The sequence below is a fragment of the Pseudonaja textilis genome, chromosome 1 (genome assembly GCF_049901715.1).
Source record: "Pseudonaja textilis isolate UNSWEBS1 chromosome 1, rPseTex1.2, whole genome shotgun sequence".
Lineage (NCBI taxonomy): Eukaryota > Metazoa > Chordata > Lepidosauria > Squamata > Elapidae > Pseudonaja > Pseudonaja textilis.
The window spans coordinates 263,058,431-263,078,114 of record NC_141990.1 but is presented as its reverse complement, the minus strand read 5'-3'; the positions used below and the strand labels follow the sequence as shown (position 1 = coordinate 263,078,114).

At 40.6% G+C, this 19,684-nt stretch overlaps 1 protein-coding gene across 1 annotated transcript in view; it reads right to left on the bottom strand.

The window, feature by feature from the left end:
* The window catches only part of DGKZ (diacylglycerol kinase zeta), a 156,720-nt gene extending 137,864 nt beyond the window's left edge, over positions 1–18,856 (bottom strand). Inside the window, exon 1 of the mRNA XM_087921433.1 lies at positions 18,701–18,856. Within this exon, the coding sequence (XP_087777559.1) occupies positions 18,701–18,750 (50 nt within the window). The 5' untranslated portion in view covers positions 18,751–18,856. The remainder of the gene's footprint in view (positions 1–18,700) is intronic.
* Positions 18,857–19,684: the final 828 nt, after the last annotated feature.

Sequence of the window (19,684 nt, the reverse complement as noted above, 5' to 3'; positions counted from 1 at the left end):
AGAGATAATGGGTGAAAATCCAACTGGAAAAGGGATTCTGTAAAGGTACATAAGATTGTATTGTTATATTAGTAATAGAAATACCTTTAGAAAATTGGAAACAATGTATGATTAAAATGAGGGATAAAATAGTTAGTGTAATTTAGTGAAATGTTTGTGAATAAAATAAGTGAAATAAATGAGAAATTGAATTAGGAAGGAACAGGAACATTTTAATTAGTTAATGTTTTATAAAATAAAAGTGAAGAGGGGGGGAATTAACTATGGAAAGCTTATACTTGTTCCCATAGAAGTATGATATTTAATTGAAAAGTAATGTTAAAGATGTTAAGACTTTAATGAATATTAATATTAATGATAGAACTGAATTGGAATGGAATGTTGTTTTAATTATATACATTTATATATATTTTTCTTTTTTTAAGAATACAGTGTATATTTTAAGAATGTACCAAGCAGAATCTGAATGGAAGCTATGTATTATATTGAATGTTACAACTTTAGGGAAAAGATATAAAGGCGTCATACTCCAATCAGTAACTACAGGAGAAATTTTGTTTAATGAGAAAAGATAATAGATAATTGAAACAGGACAGACAAAAAATATAAATACAATGATTTGAATTGTGATGAGATAATTAAAATAAAATTGAGAAAATTAAAAGAGGGGAGAAGCTATGCAGAAAATGTAAAATAGTAATAAGATATGGCATAGAATATAAAAATGAGCATGAACCTGAATTTGTGTCTGTACGAAGAAATGTAACCCGGGATTATGCTGCTTTCAAAAGAGATGTTTTATTTGTATTTTTTTTCTCTTTGTGAAAACTCAAATAAAATTTACAAAAAAATATTTTTTTTTACTACCGATTCTGTGGGCATGGCTTGGTGGGTGTGGCAGGGGAAGGATACTGCAAAATCTCCATTCCCTCCCCACTTCAGGGGAAGGTTACTGCAAAATCCCAATTCCTCCCTACCCCGCTAACCTGCTTTCCAGCTCCATTCTCCTGTGCAGCGCAACAAAAGAAGACCCAGCCGATCAGCTGGGACTCGGGAGGCAGAGAATAGATGGGAGTGGGGCCAGTCAGAGGTGGTATTTGCCGGTTCTCCGAACTACTCAAAATTTCTACTACCGGTTCTTCAGAACCTGCTGAATACTACCTCTGTCAGCTAGACAAGAACCAGACATCCAAGTCAGCAGGCACATATTTCAGAATGTCTCATCTCATTTACCCAGGCAATCTGTAGATTTTTATACCAAACCTCCCCGATCAACCCAGCACCAAATTGCAGCCAATAATTAAAATGTAATAGCCCGATTGTTCAGTTATATACCTTCAAATGCTGCATGGAAGAAACAGTGCCCACCAGCTGGGAGGAGAAAGCACAGCCATATGCAAGGTAAGAGAGCATACTACTAAGCAAAGGGCAACTAGCTGAATGAAGAGGTGGAATTGGCAGGAAGAGAGCAGAACAGAGATGTGCACCATGTGTTGGTTTCTGCATGTGTTCAGTCTCTTCAAAAAGCCTCATGGAGCCAAAGGAAGAAGGAAGCATTAGCAAGTGAAAACCATCTGTCCGAGGAGGAGATGAAAAACACGGGGGCGACTACCTCAAATCATTCAGCAAACAAAACTGTCTGCAAGTGGGCTTAGGAAAGCTTCCTGGCAGAACTGCATTGGCCCTACCATCAGGAAGGGTGAGGGAGTTGCCTCCTCACACAACAGATGAAGGCAAGTGTAGATAGGGCACCAGAAGCCGCCACCTGGCCTTTCTGCTCCCTTGAAGGTCAGAACTACGTGTTCCACGTGGGCTGCTCTGCATCTGGTTTAACTAGCCTGGCTCTCTTGAGATTTCAAGTAAGAAAACACTGTCTTGTGCTTTGTGTCAGGCAGCGTGATATACTGGGGCAGTTCTCCTGCATATACTGTACTCTTGGGGTGAGCAACTCTTTGGAATCCTATGCTAAAAGGTGCTTCAAGTGTGCAGGAGTACAGTCTGAAACCTATTAAAGCAGCTTCTATGCAATACCAGGAAAAGATGCATTTTGTTTGAAGAGTTGTAGACAAGCACTACATAGGTGACCTCACACCCTATCAAAAATGGTTTGATTTCAAATCCAAAGTTTTTCATTGTAACATACCAAATTATACAGCACTTTCCTCCACTCAACATCAACTTGTGCAGAGCAACTCCTCATAGGAAATCAAAGTAAACCATAATGAGTGCTAGTGACGTAAAACTAACAAGACTGATAATGCTATACATATTTCTATTGTATGTCAAACTCTTCTTGATCTACCCCAAACTTATTAAAGAAGAATATTTGTAGCTCAGGATAGAAATGAAGGATCCCAGGTGCTCTCTGAGCTTGGTTGTTTTCTTGCAGATGTTTCATGACTAAACTAGGTAACATCATCAGTGCACAGATGATGTTACCTAATTTGGGTAATGAAATGTCTGCAAGAAAACAGCCTAGTTCAGAGAGCAACAAGGACCCCCTCTACACAAAACCTGATAAAAGTGGGCAGAAGAAGCACTGACCTGGAAACCAAGGCTATTACATTCCTCCTCAAAACTCCCAAATTTTCCCCATTTCTCTTTGAGTCTGAGGTAATATATACTTTCCCTAAGTTGCCAAATTCCCTTGCTGCAGGTCCTGTTGGAACTATAGTAAGCTGAACCACCTTTAGCAAAGCTCAAATACTGAGAATACCTCCATATTTCCACCTAATACTGTGCCACTGTGATTTTCCTTGGATCATACTTACTTTTCATCTCTCCCAAAAGTAAATCTCATTGTTTGGAAAGCATCAGTAAGTATCAGCTGGGGATCGGGATGCTCCCCCCACCCTTAATTGGAAACATAGTTAAACTATGTTAATAGTTAAACATAATTATTCCAGCTTGTCTCAGATCCAGAATAATGTCAGGTTCCCAAGTGATGAAATCAATTTAAAAAGAAAAGTACAAAGTCCATCTTTCAAAAAGATTTCTTTTATTTAGGAAAGCATCAAATTGGCGAAGTCCATGGTAATTCCAGATTGACGCAACCTAGAATTACCCCACAACATTTTTACCCCCAAAGTCACATTCTCCAATAGAAGTATTTAACATTGCTTGATGTCATTAATCGCCACCTCAAGGGGCCCTAGCAAGGACAGCTCATTTCCCACGGGAAGAATACCTGGCCTAAACAACTCCCCCTATCTCCACTCCTCCCCCCTTAGGAATGTGGCAAGCCTGAAACCCTTCCCCCCATGACTGTCACAGAGAAAGCAAGAAAAAGAATATATACTGAGCCTAACTAAAATGGCTACACTTACGTCAATTTCGGGCTTGGCACAGTATTTGGTTCATTTGTCTGCTGTTTTACTTTCTCTTCACAGGTATGTACAGCAAAACCAATATCTACTACTTAATATGAACATTCATTCCATTGAGCCTAGTGATCAGGTGTACCTTAAATCCTGGGAAAATGACCCCCCTGCAACCTACGTTGAGGGGCTCCTACCAGGTATTGCTCATTACCCATACAGTGTTGAAACTTCATGGGACCAAGCCATGGATCCACTACACCAAGGTGAAGAATACTACTACCCCAGAAGAATTCCACTCACCATCCACCCACCACAGAGTGTTTATCCAGGGTTGGACTGTTCTATAGAAGGTATGATGTTTTTATTTAAATAAAAAATATATATCAAAATATAAAGATTCTATGGAGAGCCTCTGGATAAAGTTGGCAATATTAACAACCATAGGGACTTCGATGTAGATTTTAAATTTAGGAGCCTGGAAGGAAAAAAGTTATTCAGAACTGTTGAGGAAATGGCAAGCATGACTAAAAATACTGATTTTAGATATGTATACCTCTTCTACCTGAATCTGGAAAGGGGATGGTGTTAGACAGAAGATATACCCCTTGGTAAGGAATGGGAAAACAGTCACTTAACAATTAGAAATGGCTCTTACTTACTTACCCTACACAGGATTATCAGAGAACTATATCCAAAATGCCACTTGCATAGAGGCAACTATTAAAACCAGATTGTGTTGGCTCTGGGGACTCGTTGGGTAGCTAAAGCAGGATTATGCTTTTCTTACCCAAAAAAGCAATCTAGCAACCAAAAAGCCCACCTATGTTGAGATTTATCTAAGGTTAGGGTTAACAGGTAACATCATCCTAAAAGAGATATCACATCATTCATTATAAAGGTTGTACAACTCTTACTATCTGTGTGCTGTGAAATGTTTCTTGCCCCATGTGGAATAAACTGTATTAAAGGAACCTATGTAGCACATATCATGTTTTTACTTTGTGAATTAGCCCATTAAGCTGTCCAAATTGGCATCATTTAAAAGCCTTTCCTGGGACTTGGTTATCCAGGACTGTGATTCTTGGGTAGGTGACAAGCCTTAAAAATTCTGCCTCCTGAGTGGTATGGCCAATGCACTTGGGGTTTTGTAGTACCAAGTGTCAAGCTGATACCTGATATTATCATAATGCGTCCAGGAAGTATAGGGATCGAAGATTGATTTCAGAAGAAACATCCCCAAGAAATCCCAGATGCCTTTTGGAAAATCACCTTGGGGACAGCCATGACCTGGATGATTGAGAACCTCCATAGACATTTTGTCCTAATAAACTCATCTCATGGTGTCCAAATAGGAAAAACCATTGGCCGAGGACTAATACCCTCTATGTATGTCGCATTAAACTACAGAACTATTTTAGCAATCGGAAACATATTTAGCATGTTCAACAGAACCATCACAGCACTAATGGATCTAAATGGGGAGCAGGCACGAATTTATCAGATGGTACTTCCAGATAGGCAAGCTTTAGACATTGTTTTTGCTGTTAAGGGGGCTGTATGTGCCATTCCGCATACTCACTATTGCACATATATTAATAACTCTCTGGCTGACATCAGCAGAACCATACATGAAATGGAGGAGTTGATGAAAAATAACTCAGTATCTGGGACATCTGGCTCATCAGATGTTTATCTTTGGAAATGACTGACATCTTGGCTTCCTAGCTTTGGCTGGCTAAAATCAGATAACAGATAATCAGAGTTGCAAGGGACCTTGTAGGTCATCTAGTCCAACCCCCCACCCAAGCAGGAGACCCTACACCATTTCTGAAAAATGACAGTCCAATCTCTTCTTGAAAGTCTCAAGTGATGATGCTTCCACAACTTCCGAGGGCAACTTCTGTTCCATTGGTTGATTGTTCTCACTGTCAGAAAGTTTCTCCTTATTTCCAGGTTAAATCTCTCCTTGTTCAGTTTCCATCAATTATTCCTTGTCTGGCCTACAGGCGCTTTAGAAAATAGCTTGACTCCCTCCTCTCTGTGGCAGCCCCTCAAATATTGGAAGACTGCTATCATGTCTCCCCTGGTCCTTCTCTTTACTAGACTAACCAAGCCCAGTTCCTGTAACCGTTCTTCATATGTTTTAGTCTCCAGTCCCCTTATCATCCTGGTTACTCTTCTCTGTACTTTTTCTGGAGTCTCAACATCTTTTTTGTAATGTGGTGACCAAAACTGGATGCAGTACTCTAGGTGTGGTCTTACTAAGGCTTTATAGAGTGGTATTAGTACTTTCCTTGATCTTGACTGTTAATACAACTTAGGATTGCATTAGCTTTTCTTGGCTGCTGCTGCACACTGCTGTCTCATATTTAGCTGGTTGTCCACTAAGACTCCAAGATCCCTCTCACAGTTACTGCTATACTGCTATCCTTATTTTCCTTTCTAGTTCTCACTGTATGCTTTGGGATAGCTAGCTGCTGTTGTATTTAATATTCATCTTTGATAACCACCAGCTTGAAGTCCTGTCTGCTTCAGAAGACAGATGCTAGACTAATGATACTGAACTCTTTTTTTATTAAAGCTGGAAACGACCAACATGTATATGTGAGGGGAACCTTCATCTTTACCTTTTAAACATGATCCAAACTACTTTCTGGGCTTACAATAATCATCACCAGGGGCTGCCACAAAGAAGAGGGAGTCAACTTATTTTCCAAAGCACCTGAAGGCAGGACAAGAACCAATGGACGGAAACTAATCAAAGAGAGAAGCTACCCAAATCTAAGGAAAAATTTCCTGACAGTTAGAACAATTAATCTATGGAACAACTTGCCTCCAGAAGTTGTGAATGCTCTAACACTCAAAGTTTTTAAGAAGAGATGGAACAACCAATTGTCTGAAATGGCGTAGGGCGGTGATGGCGAACCTATGGCACCCGTGCTGGAAATTTCTACCGGCAAGTGAGAGGTCACCCAGAAGAGCCCCACTGCACTAGCCAGCTGATTGTCGGGTATCTGCCGCACATGCGTGGGGGGAGGATGCACACGCGGGAGATGCATGTGCATACTCAGAGCAGGGCACACCTGGGAGGAGTCACATGCGCATGCACAGAGCTGCATGGCACAGGGGGGTGGGGAGGTTTCACGCACATTGCATCAAGGGTGCAGGCACACGACGTGGAAAAGGTTAGCCATCACTGGTATAGGGTTTCCTGTCTGAGCAAGGAGTTAGACTAGAACAGGGGTTGCCAACCTTTTGGACCTCAGGGACCACCATAATTTTAAATCCCGTGGACCAGAGACCCTGGGAAAATCCCTCAAAAAGTCTGCAGGAAAATTCCTCACCACATTTTCCTGCTGATCGATCATTCTTTATTTGGGATCGCAGGATACCGTCTCCAGTTCCATTCTCAGGGGGAGAGAGACTTTTGGCTTCATGCAAGGAAAACAGCAGAAGCAGCAGAAGTCTTTCTTTCTGTCCCCCAAACTCCACCAGAAATGAGTCTTTGCCAGTGCAAACTGTTGGAGAAGGATGCTTTGCAGGGTCCCCAAAACTCATTTCTGGCAGAGTCTGGGGGAGAGAAAGAAAGACTTTTGCTGCTTTCCTTGCGTGCAGCCAAAAGCAGAAGAAGAAAGAAGCAGAAAAAAAGCAGCTCAGTGGCCAGGCCAGACACATGGGGCAAGTTCCTCCCCTCCGTCTTTCCCCCCCTCGCTCACTACCTCATATTGTTCTCAATGCAAGCAATACAAGCCTTGTATTCCCAGAGCAAGCTGGATTAATTGCTTTGGGGGGTGCTTTGGGGGTGACATTTCTCTGAGGACCACCAAAATTTTCTCACGGACTACCAGTGGTCCCCGGCCCACTGGTTGGTAACCACGGGACTAGAAGACTTCTGAGTTCCAACTCTGTTCTGTTATCACCTGAAATGTTTGACTCCATGGGAAAGGGACAGTGGGAAATGATAAGAGAGCCTATTCTTCTACATTTAAGACAGGATATTTCTTCAAGTTTGATACAGCCAGCTTGCCCGAAAGAAAGAGAGGGGAGAGCAAACCAATTTCAGGGAAACAACAACAAATTGTAGATTAGAGTTATAAAAGGTGACTTTTTTTTTCTTTTTATGACTCTATGATCCTTGTATCAGGGTGGAGTCAGGAGCGACTGAATAGATCTGAGCATTTACTAGCTGGATGGCCTTCCTGTCACCCACATGGAGTTTACAGCAGATATTTTCTCTTTGGGCTCTGATAAAGAAATGTCCGCTGCCTAGGATTGAATTCTCAGCCTCCTAAGTGGGAGGCGAGCATCTTCACCTTTAGGCTACCACGTCCCTAGGAGTTATAAAAGGAGATAAGCAGTAAAAATAAATGAAAATTAAAAATGGCAAGGAAATTGTTAAACCAACAGGAGATGAAACCTGAGAAAACTGTCAGGATAATGGGACATTTTCCATGGATTAGAAATAAACAAGGTAATTGCAGATCCCTATCAAATCCTACGGTGGGAGTGAAAAGGCAGTAAGTGATTTATGACTGTATATTCCTTTAAGGGAACTAGTCCTGTACTGTATAAAAGGAGCTCAGATTTTAGTGGGGAACATGCTTGATTTGGAATCTATTCCCAAGCATCAATTATTCTGTACAGAATAAAGCTTCACAAAGACTTTTATGTTTGGTGTAACTCAATTGGGCAGAGCACACCAGGCTAAGAACCTCTAGTATTCCTGGGACAGCACTAGGAAGCCTGATTAAAATGATTTAAAGGGCTGATAGATTCAGAGGAAAGGATGCGTTAGAGAAACTATTCATCAGCTTATACCCATAAAGCATCTACTCTGCTCCACTTGGCTACCCATCTGGGACCCAGGCAATGTGTTTTTGCAGCTCATCTCGCAGTCCATAAATAAAATGGCATAAGTTTCACTGTGGTCAAAATGGGACTCCAGAAGCACACAAAGAGCGCCTAGCAGCAGAGGTTGGTCCCAGCAGAAGCACCACATCCTGGTCATACCTACACAAAAATATGCTGAACCAATAAATAACAGAAAAGTACAAATACATATAACAGCATCAACACAGCCTTGGGACTAATAAGCACAACAATAAAAAGAAAAGGCTTCCTATCTCTTTGTCTTTGGTAGCATACCATCCTCAGAGAATTTAAAAATCTGTAAGCCATTGAATAAATAAACCCTTGACGGCTCTTTAGAAGGCCAGATCCTGAAGATGAAACTCAAATACTCTGGCCACCTAATGAGAAGGAAGGACTCACTGGAGAAGAGCCTAATGCTGGGAATGATTGAGGGCAAAAGAAGAACAGGACAGCAGAGAATGAGGTGGCTGGATGGAGTCACTGAAGCAGTAGGCATGAGCTTAAATGGACCCCACAGGAAGGCCTGGAGGAACGTTGTCCATGGGGTTGCGATGGGTCGGACACGACTTAACAAAAAGCCATTGAATATGAAAGAAAGCACAATGCCATAGCAAACAATATCCAAAATGAGAAAGGAAATAGAAATACATTGTGGTTTGTAAATATGGTTTCTTCCAATTTAATACAGTTGGCAGACTTTTTTGAGTTTGGAGTAAGAGTTTTATTTTGATTTGGTTTTGGACGTGGAAGATTTTTTTTTTTTGCCCAGTTTTCAGAAATTTTATCTGGTTAAACCTGTGGTCTTTCTTGTAAATTAGGACAGCGTTTTCCCATTCTCAAAAAAGAAGACATGCACTGGAAAAACAAACAAACAAAAAGTGATCAAAAGAAAACCGTATACAGTATTTTAATATTCAAAATATGCATAAGTTAATTTATACGTAGCTGAAATATAGAAATAATTATGATTCATATTAGATTTTAATGCCATTTTCCAGATAGTAGCTGCTACAATGGATAACTTCAAGTGCTCCGTGTTTTGTTTATGTAATTCTTTGTTTTTAAACAGAAGTGGGATTGGATATCCTTTCAAATAAATAGTGGATGCCTTCTGATAGGAGAGATAGCCATATTATTGTGCTTTGTGATTTTAAAAATAGCTATGTCACATTGTAAATTGATTTAGGGTTAGTTAACCAGTTTAAAAGTATCTCACAACAAGGCAGATCACAACTAATATCACACCTCTTCTTCCCTTCCATGTGCTCACACATGACAAGGTCAGAACACGAGGTCTCCATAATCACAGCTTTCGCTGTACTTCAGGGGGATCTTCACAGCAAATTATTGACAGATAAATTGAATGTGTAAGATTAGATCTGTGTTTCTCAACCTTGGCAACTTTAAGCTATGTGAATTTCAACTTCCAGAATTCCCCAGCCAGCATGTCCACACACCTTAAAGCAAGAAAAATGTTTTTCACGGAATTCAAGAAAATGTATTCAGGATCATATTGTAAGAGATGCATAGCTAACAGATGCTACAATGAAGTAGCAAGCTGTCTGCACTGGAAAAACACCAGCTCTGGAGAATAACTGAATCCTAAACATTTCCATAAGTCTGGAAAAGGAATTGGACTCAGTAAGGATGGATTCCAGATGGTTCAGGGAGGGCTTGTTGCCGGTTTGAGAGAAACTGAGGCAGCGTTGGTGGTAGAGTTGCTGGAGTCCAAAAAACACAAATTCTGTTATTATGCAGGTTTTGCGGAGCTAAGGAGCTGCTCTGATTGCACAAGTGAACTTTCTAGTATATAAATAAGACTAATATAGGCATGTCTTGAGAGGGGCGAGTATTGTCTTTATGATCTTTCAGGAAAAAAATAAGGACTCCCATTAATTCCTAAAAGCCCAAGTGTTGGAGAGAGTTTTACAAATCAAGACCAGCCCAATGTAGGAAATATGGAGACAAAGCAGCTCTTGCAGCAGATAGCTATTCCATCTTTGCTTGAAAACGTCTAGCCAGGGAGAACTCACTCCATCTCTAAGAAATTGGTTCTCTTATTCTGGTCTATGGTTGGTCAAATGATTGATTGAATGAATGATTGAGCTGCTCTTGCCATCTATACAGTACGTATAGCCTCTTGTAGATGTAATCCTGTCTTGTAGAACTGCAGCAAATAAGTCATTGCCCTCTTTTAAATGATGGATTTAAATGATGGATGGTGCTGAAAATGTAGTTGAAATGAGAAGAGAAAAATCTTCTTACTGTTTCCTGATCTGTTGCTAAATGTAATAATAATGATGATGATAACAATAGTGATAACAACAGTAATAATAGTAAAAATTAAAATAAATGATATTTCCAAGGATGCTTCCAACCATATAATTACACTTTATATTGTCCATTCTGCCCACAGGGCACTAAAGCTCATGAAGAGTGATTGCTCCTGGCTATGATTATTCAGTGATCTGGAAAAGGCACCATACACTGGCTCATAATGTATTCTTCTGTTTATTTCTACTTCGTGTTCTTCATAGCTAAGGGCCAAACCACATTTTACATATAGTGATTTTCCCTGCTGTTTTTTTTTTTTTAAATTTTAAATGAAAGCAGCCCTCTGTGACTATAAATTTAGCACTTTTTCTCCCAGGCTATTAAACTTCTTTTCTATGCATAGAAAAATAGAAGGGGAGATTTTGAGAGGACCAAAGTGCAGAAAATATCCTCTCATTACTATTATTTCACCTTGTGAATGGAATGCGTGTGTGTGTGTTTAATTCAAAAGTGAGATTCAAGAAACTGATGTTCAGGAGCATTTTCAGAGCTAGTTTTGAAAGATGGATACTATAGAGTAATGATCTGGAAAGCATTGATTTAAGGGAAAGGGAGATGGAAAATAAGGCAAGGCAACATAGGAAGGCAGAAAGGCAGAAGGCAGAAAGGCAGGAAGGAAGGAAGAAGGAAAGAAAAAGAAAAGAAATAGGATAGAGTAAAAAGAAAGGGAAAGGAAGATGGATAGGAAAAGGAAAACAATTCACAGAAAAAAATGGAGAATAAAATGATGAGTATAAATGCCAAGGAACAAGGAAAAAAAAGTAAAAAGAAGTTTTTTTTTAAAAAAAACTTGTGTTAAAAAAGAAAACTGCAGAAAAATTAAGGAGAGATGATGAATAAGCTAGAAAAGAATAACATTAGGCACAGTAAGAGTTTGCCTAAGCAGTTGCTTTTGCATGTCACAGAATAAATAATTGATTGTGAATTATAACTGCTATTAATGAGATATTCCCTTATACTGTAATAAAATTTTCATTAGCCAGGAACACTGTGTATCTTGACTGATGAGAAAGAATGCCTACCTTAGACAGCAAAATGTTTTAGGTGACCGACCCTAAATATGATAGAAGTTTATAAAAGAATAAGGAAAGGGTTTTAGTTACGTACATATGATGAAAGGGAGATAAATCTGTTTCTGTTCATTTGGGAAGTTTGTGGGTTCAGCTTTCATACGCCAGGGGAGGTTTGGTTGTTTGATCTGACCATGTAACAAAACATCTCCTTTTACAAGATTATTTCTTTTTTCAGTTTTTAGCTGCCAAGTCCTTATAAAAGAGCTTTCACTGTAGGAACATAACATTACAAAAAATAACAAATCAGGAAAACGCATAAAAAATACACGAGAGGCAGAGCAAACATAGCTGTAAAATTTATTAAAGAATAATAAAATAATAAAGTGGGAGTGGAACAGCAAGAATCCTACTCCAACAATGTAATAAAACAGACAAAATAACACAAGTTAACAGCACAGTCCTATGATTTCTATTAAGATGTAAAATCATATTAATTCAGTTGGCCTTTAGGTGTAGAAGTGCAGCCTGTTTTGAGGTTATGCATTCTGACTCTGATACTGGGTTCCCAACATTTTATCCATGGCTTAGCATTTCAAAATTGTTGGATAAAGCTCCAACCTGATAGCTACTAGATATGTTGAATTATTTCATATAATTCTCAGTTCAAGGTCATGCATACAATTTTAGGAACTGTAAACTGAGACAGCTGGAAAGTTTGCAGTTGCAAAAGACAATTATGTGACATTATCTTATAGTCTTTCCTAGATACCATTAATGTGCTGCCGACCATTATATGGAAAAAAAATCCACCAAATGAATTAAAAAGGAAAAAAAGCAAAGGGATATCTCAATTAAATCTCTTTTTGCTCTCTAATATATCTAATTTTAGATCAATATTTAAGCTGACATAATAAAAAGTAAGAGGTCAGGTGTTACTATAATTGAATTTCTGTTCAACTTTCTTTAGTTTTATGAAATCCATCCACTGCAACCCCTAATCTATGCTTCTAATTTTGTAATGTGAAGATAAATGACAATCCTGTAATATGTAAGGAAAAAGGGGCCTTAATAAAGCTTTGTTTAAAAGAATGGCATATATTTTTAAAAATGTAATATAAAGGAACATGGAATTGGACTGAGAAGAATTGGACTGGAGATTCAGTTCTAACTACCTTCCACAAATCCCAAAAATAATTACTTCTGAAACCAGGGACACAAACATGAAACCTTCGTTCAAACACAGCAGTTTCTGCAAAGGTTGATGCCAATAAACCTTGTAAATCTACTCTTACTAAGAGCTTTGGTTCTAGAAGTGCTAAATTGTGCATTCAACCCACACTCCACCCGCCTGAAACACCTCCACACACCACAGTCTGTCTATTTCTGGAAGAAACATTTAATTCCATCAACTTTATGTATCAAAGGTGTTCTTTTTAAAGCCTTTATGTAAAAAGCTTATGCCATCCACCCCTTTTGCTAGCTGATGATGCAGAACAGGAATACATGAGGGGGGGACGGACAGAGGCTCAACAAGTATTGTCCTTTCTTCTAGAAAAAGCTTATTTCAAATTGTTCTCCCTCAGTCATGGCATTTGACAGGAAACCCATACGCACAGTGGAGTGCAGGCAGTGGTGGGATTCAAAATTTTTTACTACTGGTTCTGGGGGTGTGGCTTGGTGGGCATGGCGTTGCTTGGTGGGCATGGCAGGGGAAGATTACTGCAAAATCCCATTACCTCCCTAACCTGCTTTCCAGCTCCATTCTCCTGTGCAGGGCAACAAAAGAAGACCCAGCCGATCATCTGGGACCAGGGAGGCAGAGAACAGATGGGGCAGGGCCAGTCAGAGGTGGGATTTGCGGGTTCTCTGAACTACTCAAAATTTCCGCTACCGGTTCTCCAGAACTGGTCAGAACCTGCTGAATACCACCTCTGAGTGCAGGGCAGGGGAGGTGTAGGGTGGTGTGCAGGGTTACGGGGTGGCAGGGACAGCAGAGGACATGGTGGCCAGAAGGGCAGAGATGTGGGAGATAGGCAGGAGTGGAATTCTCCACTTTTAACAACCGGTTCAGTGATTGTCACTTTGTGCACGTGTGCAGCACTTGAGTAACACAGCTGAGAAGAGGCAATCCGCTGTGCCAGGCTAATCAGCTGAGAAGATATAGGTGGGTAAAGCACAGGGGTGGGTGGAAGGGCCCACATGATAGTCGCAACAAACCAGTTTGCTGCCAGCTGATTTTCGGAGCAAGGGGTTCAGCTGAACCGGTCCGAACCGGTAGAATCCCCCCACCCCCCCGGAGATGGGTGAGAGGAGTTGACATGCACCCTGGAGTTGTAAATGTGGGTGGGTTGCCAAGTGCCCAAATATTAATTCCATGCAACAGCTGTTATTTCAGGAACTGGGCCTAACTACCATTCATTCAGTGGAGTCTCTAAATGAATGGTCATTAAACAAGCATTTCTTGTATATGGGAACATCTATAGTTATAGTTGTGCCTATGAATATATTAATGAATGCCACAATCATTAAGTGAACCAATTGTTTGCTCCGGGGGTGGTTTTGCCAAAAATCAGAAATAAATGCCAGCTTTTGGCTGTCATAAAATGTGGTCACTGCAAATAGCTATAAATATTTATAAATAGCTATAAATGTTGCCAGGCCCCCAACATACAATGATGTGATTGGGGGGAGGGGCAACCATTAGACTTTCAAATACAGGTCATAAGTACCCTTCATGTAGGTCACTGGAACTTAGAAGGGCTGTTAAGCAACCAGTCATAAGTTGAGGACTACATGTTTGTAAGAAATCTAAACATTTCAAAATACATTGCATTAATCGTAGATTAGTCCAACCCAGAACTGAGGGGAGAGTAAAATCGAGGGCATAGCCTTCCAACTTTTACAAAGAATAATCTAACTAAGAAGTTATCTGGTCCAATCCTTGCTTAATTATAAAGTGAGAGGCCTTGGAGTTGCTCATTAAGATGTATCAGCTGTACTGCAAAAAGAGCTACGGTACAATCTCTTGGCCAGAGGCATTGTTTTGGCAGCAAGGTAATTGAATCTTATTGCTACATTTCTGTTTACAGTAATTATTTCTAAATTTGTATCTAAGCTGATACATTAATGTATGCTGTAAAATATGTATGTATGTGAGCTTGTGAGGTTGTCCAGGCAGAAAGCATGCCTAGACGTTCTCATCAGAAATGTTTGCCGTGCCTATGTTCTTTCTGTAAACTAAGATGCCTCATATCCTGCTTTTCCCTGGCTGTGACTGTTTCCCTGACTCCCAAGGTCATTCCTACGTTCCACTATAGTATATATAGAGTAAATGTTCAGCTGATGAGTAAATAACTATTGAACAGGGAGGACTGTGGGCATCCTAATAAGAACCAGTTAAGAATCTGATGATGGCTGCATTCAAGGATGGGACCACAACAATGTACTTAGGGAATTCTTACAACATGCTTAACTAGGTTCGGGTAGGGGTTGGTTTTGAATAATAAGATTTGTTGAACTTGAAGTTTATTAATCCTTACTTTCCCAGTGCTCAACATTAAGTCTAGATGGGCTATATGAAAAGTGAAGTTGTGCTGTTTTTCCCCACTCCCTTTAGCCACATGAGAGGGAGGGTAAAATGTGAACACAAATTGGTCTGAATTGACCAAAATCCCCCTCACCCTATCCCACTCCCACTCTCAAGTTGCCCATGATATGGTAGCCTACTGTCCTTCGATGAATGTTTTCTGGACTGGATTGGAATAATAATAATATCCATCAGGAAGTGATAGCCTACCTGGAATATCTGGGAGGACTGTAAATATGGCCTCCTGCTATGCAGAACTACCTCTGTGTCTACTCAGTGGGAGAGAGTGTGACTGGATTGTATCTTGGGAGCAGGGCTTTGAAGAATGAAGCAACTTGTCATTATAAACTCAAATGGAGATTCCAGCATATTGTAATTTGTCCTCATTCTGCATATATTTTCTGCATATACCTGATTTTTCTGATAGCTGCACACAGGAAGTACACCAAAAGTCTAGCTCACAGACATCATCTTGATGATGTTTATTATCTCGTCTCTTTGTTTCATTTTCCTCATCTGATTGTAGGTCAGATATTGACAAAAATGCTAAGCTTTCCTATATTCTAGTTTGAAAGGTGATTGTTTCCCGTGTATTAACATACAGGCTTTGTCAATAATAGATACCCCACCATGGACCAACCCACTGCATTCTTAGAGTATTATAAATAGGGCTTAGCATCCCCAGATATTGTACATCTTTTTTGCAATATAGAAAAAAAAGGGTTTGTATTTATTAAATGCTTAAGAAATAAAGTTTGAGCACTTTGTCCTGACTGACAACTCGGTGAGTCACTCTCAACAAGCTATCGCTGCATTAATTATAACTAGAAATGGCAAGGCATGGACGATATCAGCATGTTAGATGTTTTCTGGGTTACAAGCAGACACACTGTTACCAATCCAGATCAGAGCAAACCAAGGGTGTAATGATGTGGGCAGAAGGACATTAAAAGAATCTTTGACCAGAGAGGGAAAAAAAGAAGAAGAGGAAACCAGTGTCCGACAATACAGATAAGACTCTGGAACCAATCCTATAGTTTATATTCCCAAAGGTGCTTTTTTCAAGAGGCAACTGGACTTTCTGGTTTTTCTTTCCCTTCCCCACCATCCAGTCAGAGCTGAAGAAGCTTCTTGGATGAGAAGCGAAACGTCTTCAAAGAAAAAAAAAAACCAGAAAGTCCAGCTGCCTCTTGAAAAAAGCACCTCTGGGACAACCATGACCTGGATGATTGAGAATCTCCATAGACTATAGTGTGTAATTGTACTGCACCTCTCTTCCAGAGGATTTTGAATAATAATCATCATCATCATCAGCTGATGTATTCAGAATATGTAGCCTGTGACAATGCTATGAAAAATAAGCCTACTCTTTTTTCGTATTAATCCTTGGTAATATATTGTTCTGCATAATAGTCAGGCTAGAATGCCTTTAACAGCTTCAGAGTCTCCGTTAGCCATTTTCCTATGGGCAGGATTTTATGGCATTTCATCTCTCCCTGGTTTTAAAATATTTTCCTCTGTGCAACTGCCTATTCCAAAAGGGTTGTTTCAGGCTGATTAATGAGGGTTAATGACCAGGGGATCTGTCTCAGATTTCTACGAAGGATCACAGCTCCCTTGTTCTTTTATTGCTTTAATCTAAGCATCTTAAACCAGCGCTTAGGATAGCAGTTCTTTCAGGGGGCCTAATACAGACACGGGCATAGGGAGCCTAGCTGAAGCTTCTCAACACTCTTTGCACAACTGGCATGTTTCTGAGTGTAACGTGGCTCAAATGCATGTATTGATAGAATATAAATCTTAGCTGGACAGCAACATTCAAAGCACATTAATCAGTGTTTAAGCAATCTAAACAATTAAAAACCATCCACCACCACTACCCCCAAAAAACTGAAACAGGGCAGCAGATAATTAAAATGCCAAGTTAATAAAAGCCTGGCTGAACAAATGGCTTTTGCTGAACATCCTGAAAATCGGAAGGCAGTTTTCAAGAATGCTGGCCAAATGCTTCAGTTACCTTAGCATTTATCCTACCTATAGAAAAGGCTCAGATTGGTCTGATGTCTAAGCGAATGCTCTGCAAAAAATCAGATCTGCGTTCAAAATGCATGTGCCTTTGCTAAATGAAGGAATAAAACTATTTACTAAGAATGTATTACTATTCTTCTTCTCATCCTTCCTATTACTTATCTCTTAAGACTATAACCTTTTGCTATGTATCTTTATGATTTATACTGTTTTATTTAGTTTCCTAGTATGATTTAATTGCTTATTTAGTATCCTATGACTATCACGAAGTATTGTATCTTATGATTCTTGATGAATATATTTTTTTATGCATCAAAGACAAATTCCTTGTGTGTCGAATCACACGGCCAAAAAAGAATTCTATTCTATAAGGGAAATCTGCCCTGTAGGAGATTCCAATGTCAGTACAGCAATCTTATTTTCTGTGTAAAATGTACAACCACACCAGATTTTCAGAACAGAGAATTGATCTCTCTTGATCAATCTCCCCAGCCAAATTGGAAGTTATTAATAGCTAAAATAGCTATATGATAATAACCAAAGAGAGTTGGTAGTGCAGTGCAAGATGGAAAAAAAAATTGTACCACTCTTTTTGAATTAGATTTAAGTTGTTTAAATGTAAGTATGTGTGCATATTTTTTAATCACAGTAAAGCAAAGAACCTTGGCGTTCTTTTTAGTTTTCCCAATGAGGAATACAGTGACTCTCAAACAGGATCCAAATTTTCACCTGCAGAAACTCAAGATGCAGATTTGAAAGTCACACGAACGGATTAGTTTATATCAGGAGAAATAAGGCTGTTTCATTTCTCTAGACTTCACATCACACTTTGGGCTCTTCTCACTTGATCACTTCCATTCACTATCTCGGTATAAAATGTGCAGGTAGGTTTTCCACAATCTAAGTTGCATATTAGTTGTGTCAACATTTTACATAAAAACTGTAAACTCATCAAGAGTTCCCTATGCTGGGCCAAGAAATAAAGTGCTTTGCTGGAGATGAGACAAATATGAGCACAGGGCAATCCCTGGCTCAGACACAAATCAGTGCCAGCAGCCTTATCACCCAAGAGTCAAAAGCTCTGCGTTTAGCTGTATGTAAATCCAGACTGGACATGAGTGGCTGCAGGTGGTTTCTGCTTGCTCAGTCAACCTGCATCCTCCCTACCTCACTGTATCCCCAGTTTCCCATTTTTCTAAAACTCCAGAAGTTTTACTATCCTTTTTATGACTCAAGCGTGGAAGAGATGCTTGACACAAAACTAAGGGACAGATTGTATGGCTGGAGGTTATCATCTTGATTTAGCCAACCGGTAGAATTTATTAGCTACTCTTAAATCGAGTGTATTCAAGGACACACACATCCCCCCCCCTCTCTCTGTGTGTGTAAGATTAAATGGCAGCTGAGCTATATGAGATCAACGGGATTTATTTCAGGAAAAGCCCAAGAGCATTGAGATGTAAACTCTTCATAGGAAGGAAGTAAGGACGGAAGGAGGGCCTCGTTTAACGTTAGGACCGACTCCGATCACTACGCAGCTAGCTTACCTGTAGGAGACCTGCTTCTTGATAGCTAAGTGCAGGAATTGGTCGTCCATCCCCGAGGACGGACCTGCTGCAGCTTCGGGGGGTTTCAAGGTGGGCCCCAGACTTGAAGGCAGAGATTTCCCAGCTCCCAGGACCCTCCATTCGTCTCTGGCGAGCCTGCGCAGGGGTGTTTTGATCTCTCCGGCGGCCGCCGCGCCGGCTTCAGCAGCATCCCAGCCGCTCCGATTCCGGGGCGCTTCAGCCATTCTCTTCGAGCGGCTCTTTTTTGCGCTCGGGTTTCTAGCGCCTCAGCCGGCTCGCTCGGGTGGGGGTGGGGCGTCGGGGGTGGGGTGGGGGTCTCCGGTTGATCTCGGACGCTTTGGACGCAGGTGGGTCGGATTTTTATTTTTATTTTATTTTATTTTTTTCTCCAGGAGGGAAGCAAGCAGCCCGACTTGTGGCAGCCTTTCGGGGGAAGAAAGCGCAGAACCTCCCCGTCTTCTTGGACTCCACTCTTTCTGGAATCCAAGTTGCGGGCGGGTGTGTGTGTGTGTGTGTGTGTGTGTGTGTGTGTGTGTGTGCGTGTGTGTGTGTGTGTGTGTGTGTGTGTGTGTGTGTGAAATCCAGAAAAGTTCAGTTAAGATGGAAGAAGCGCCCAGTTCGTCTCTGGCGTTCTGGAAGAAGGAACGTAAAGGGGAGGCTGAAGTTTTAGTCCGGGAAGGAATTGGAATGGGAGGCGCGGAGGAGAAGAAGAAACCTGAGGAAAACCCGAAGCGAGGAAAAACAAAACAAAAAACAAAAAAACTGCCGCGTCTCCTCTGCCGGCGGTGGGGCAAGAGGCGAGTGCAGGTGGCTTGGCGGCTGCCGTCGAAACGCTCGGCTCCCGAGTCGAGGTTACCTCAGCGGAAGAGCTGGAGCAACGGATCCTACAGCTCCGGAGACCAGAAGAGGCAGGCGGAGAAAAAAAAAAAAAAAGAGGTTGTGGGGGGGCGTCGTTGTGTTCAC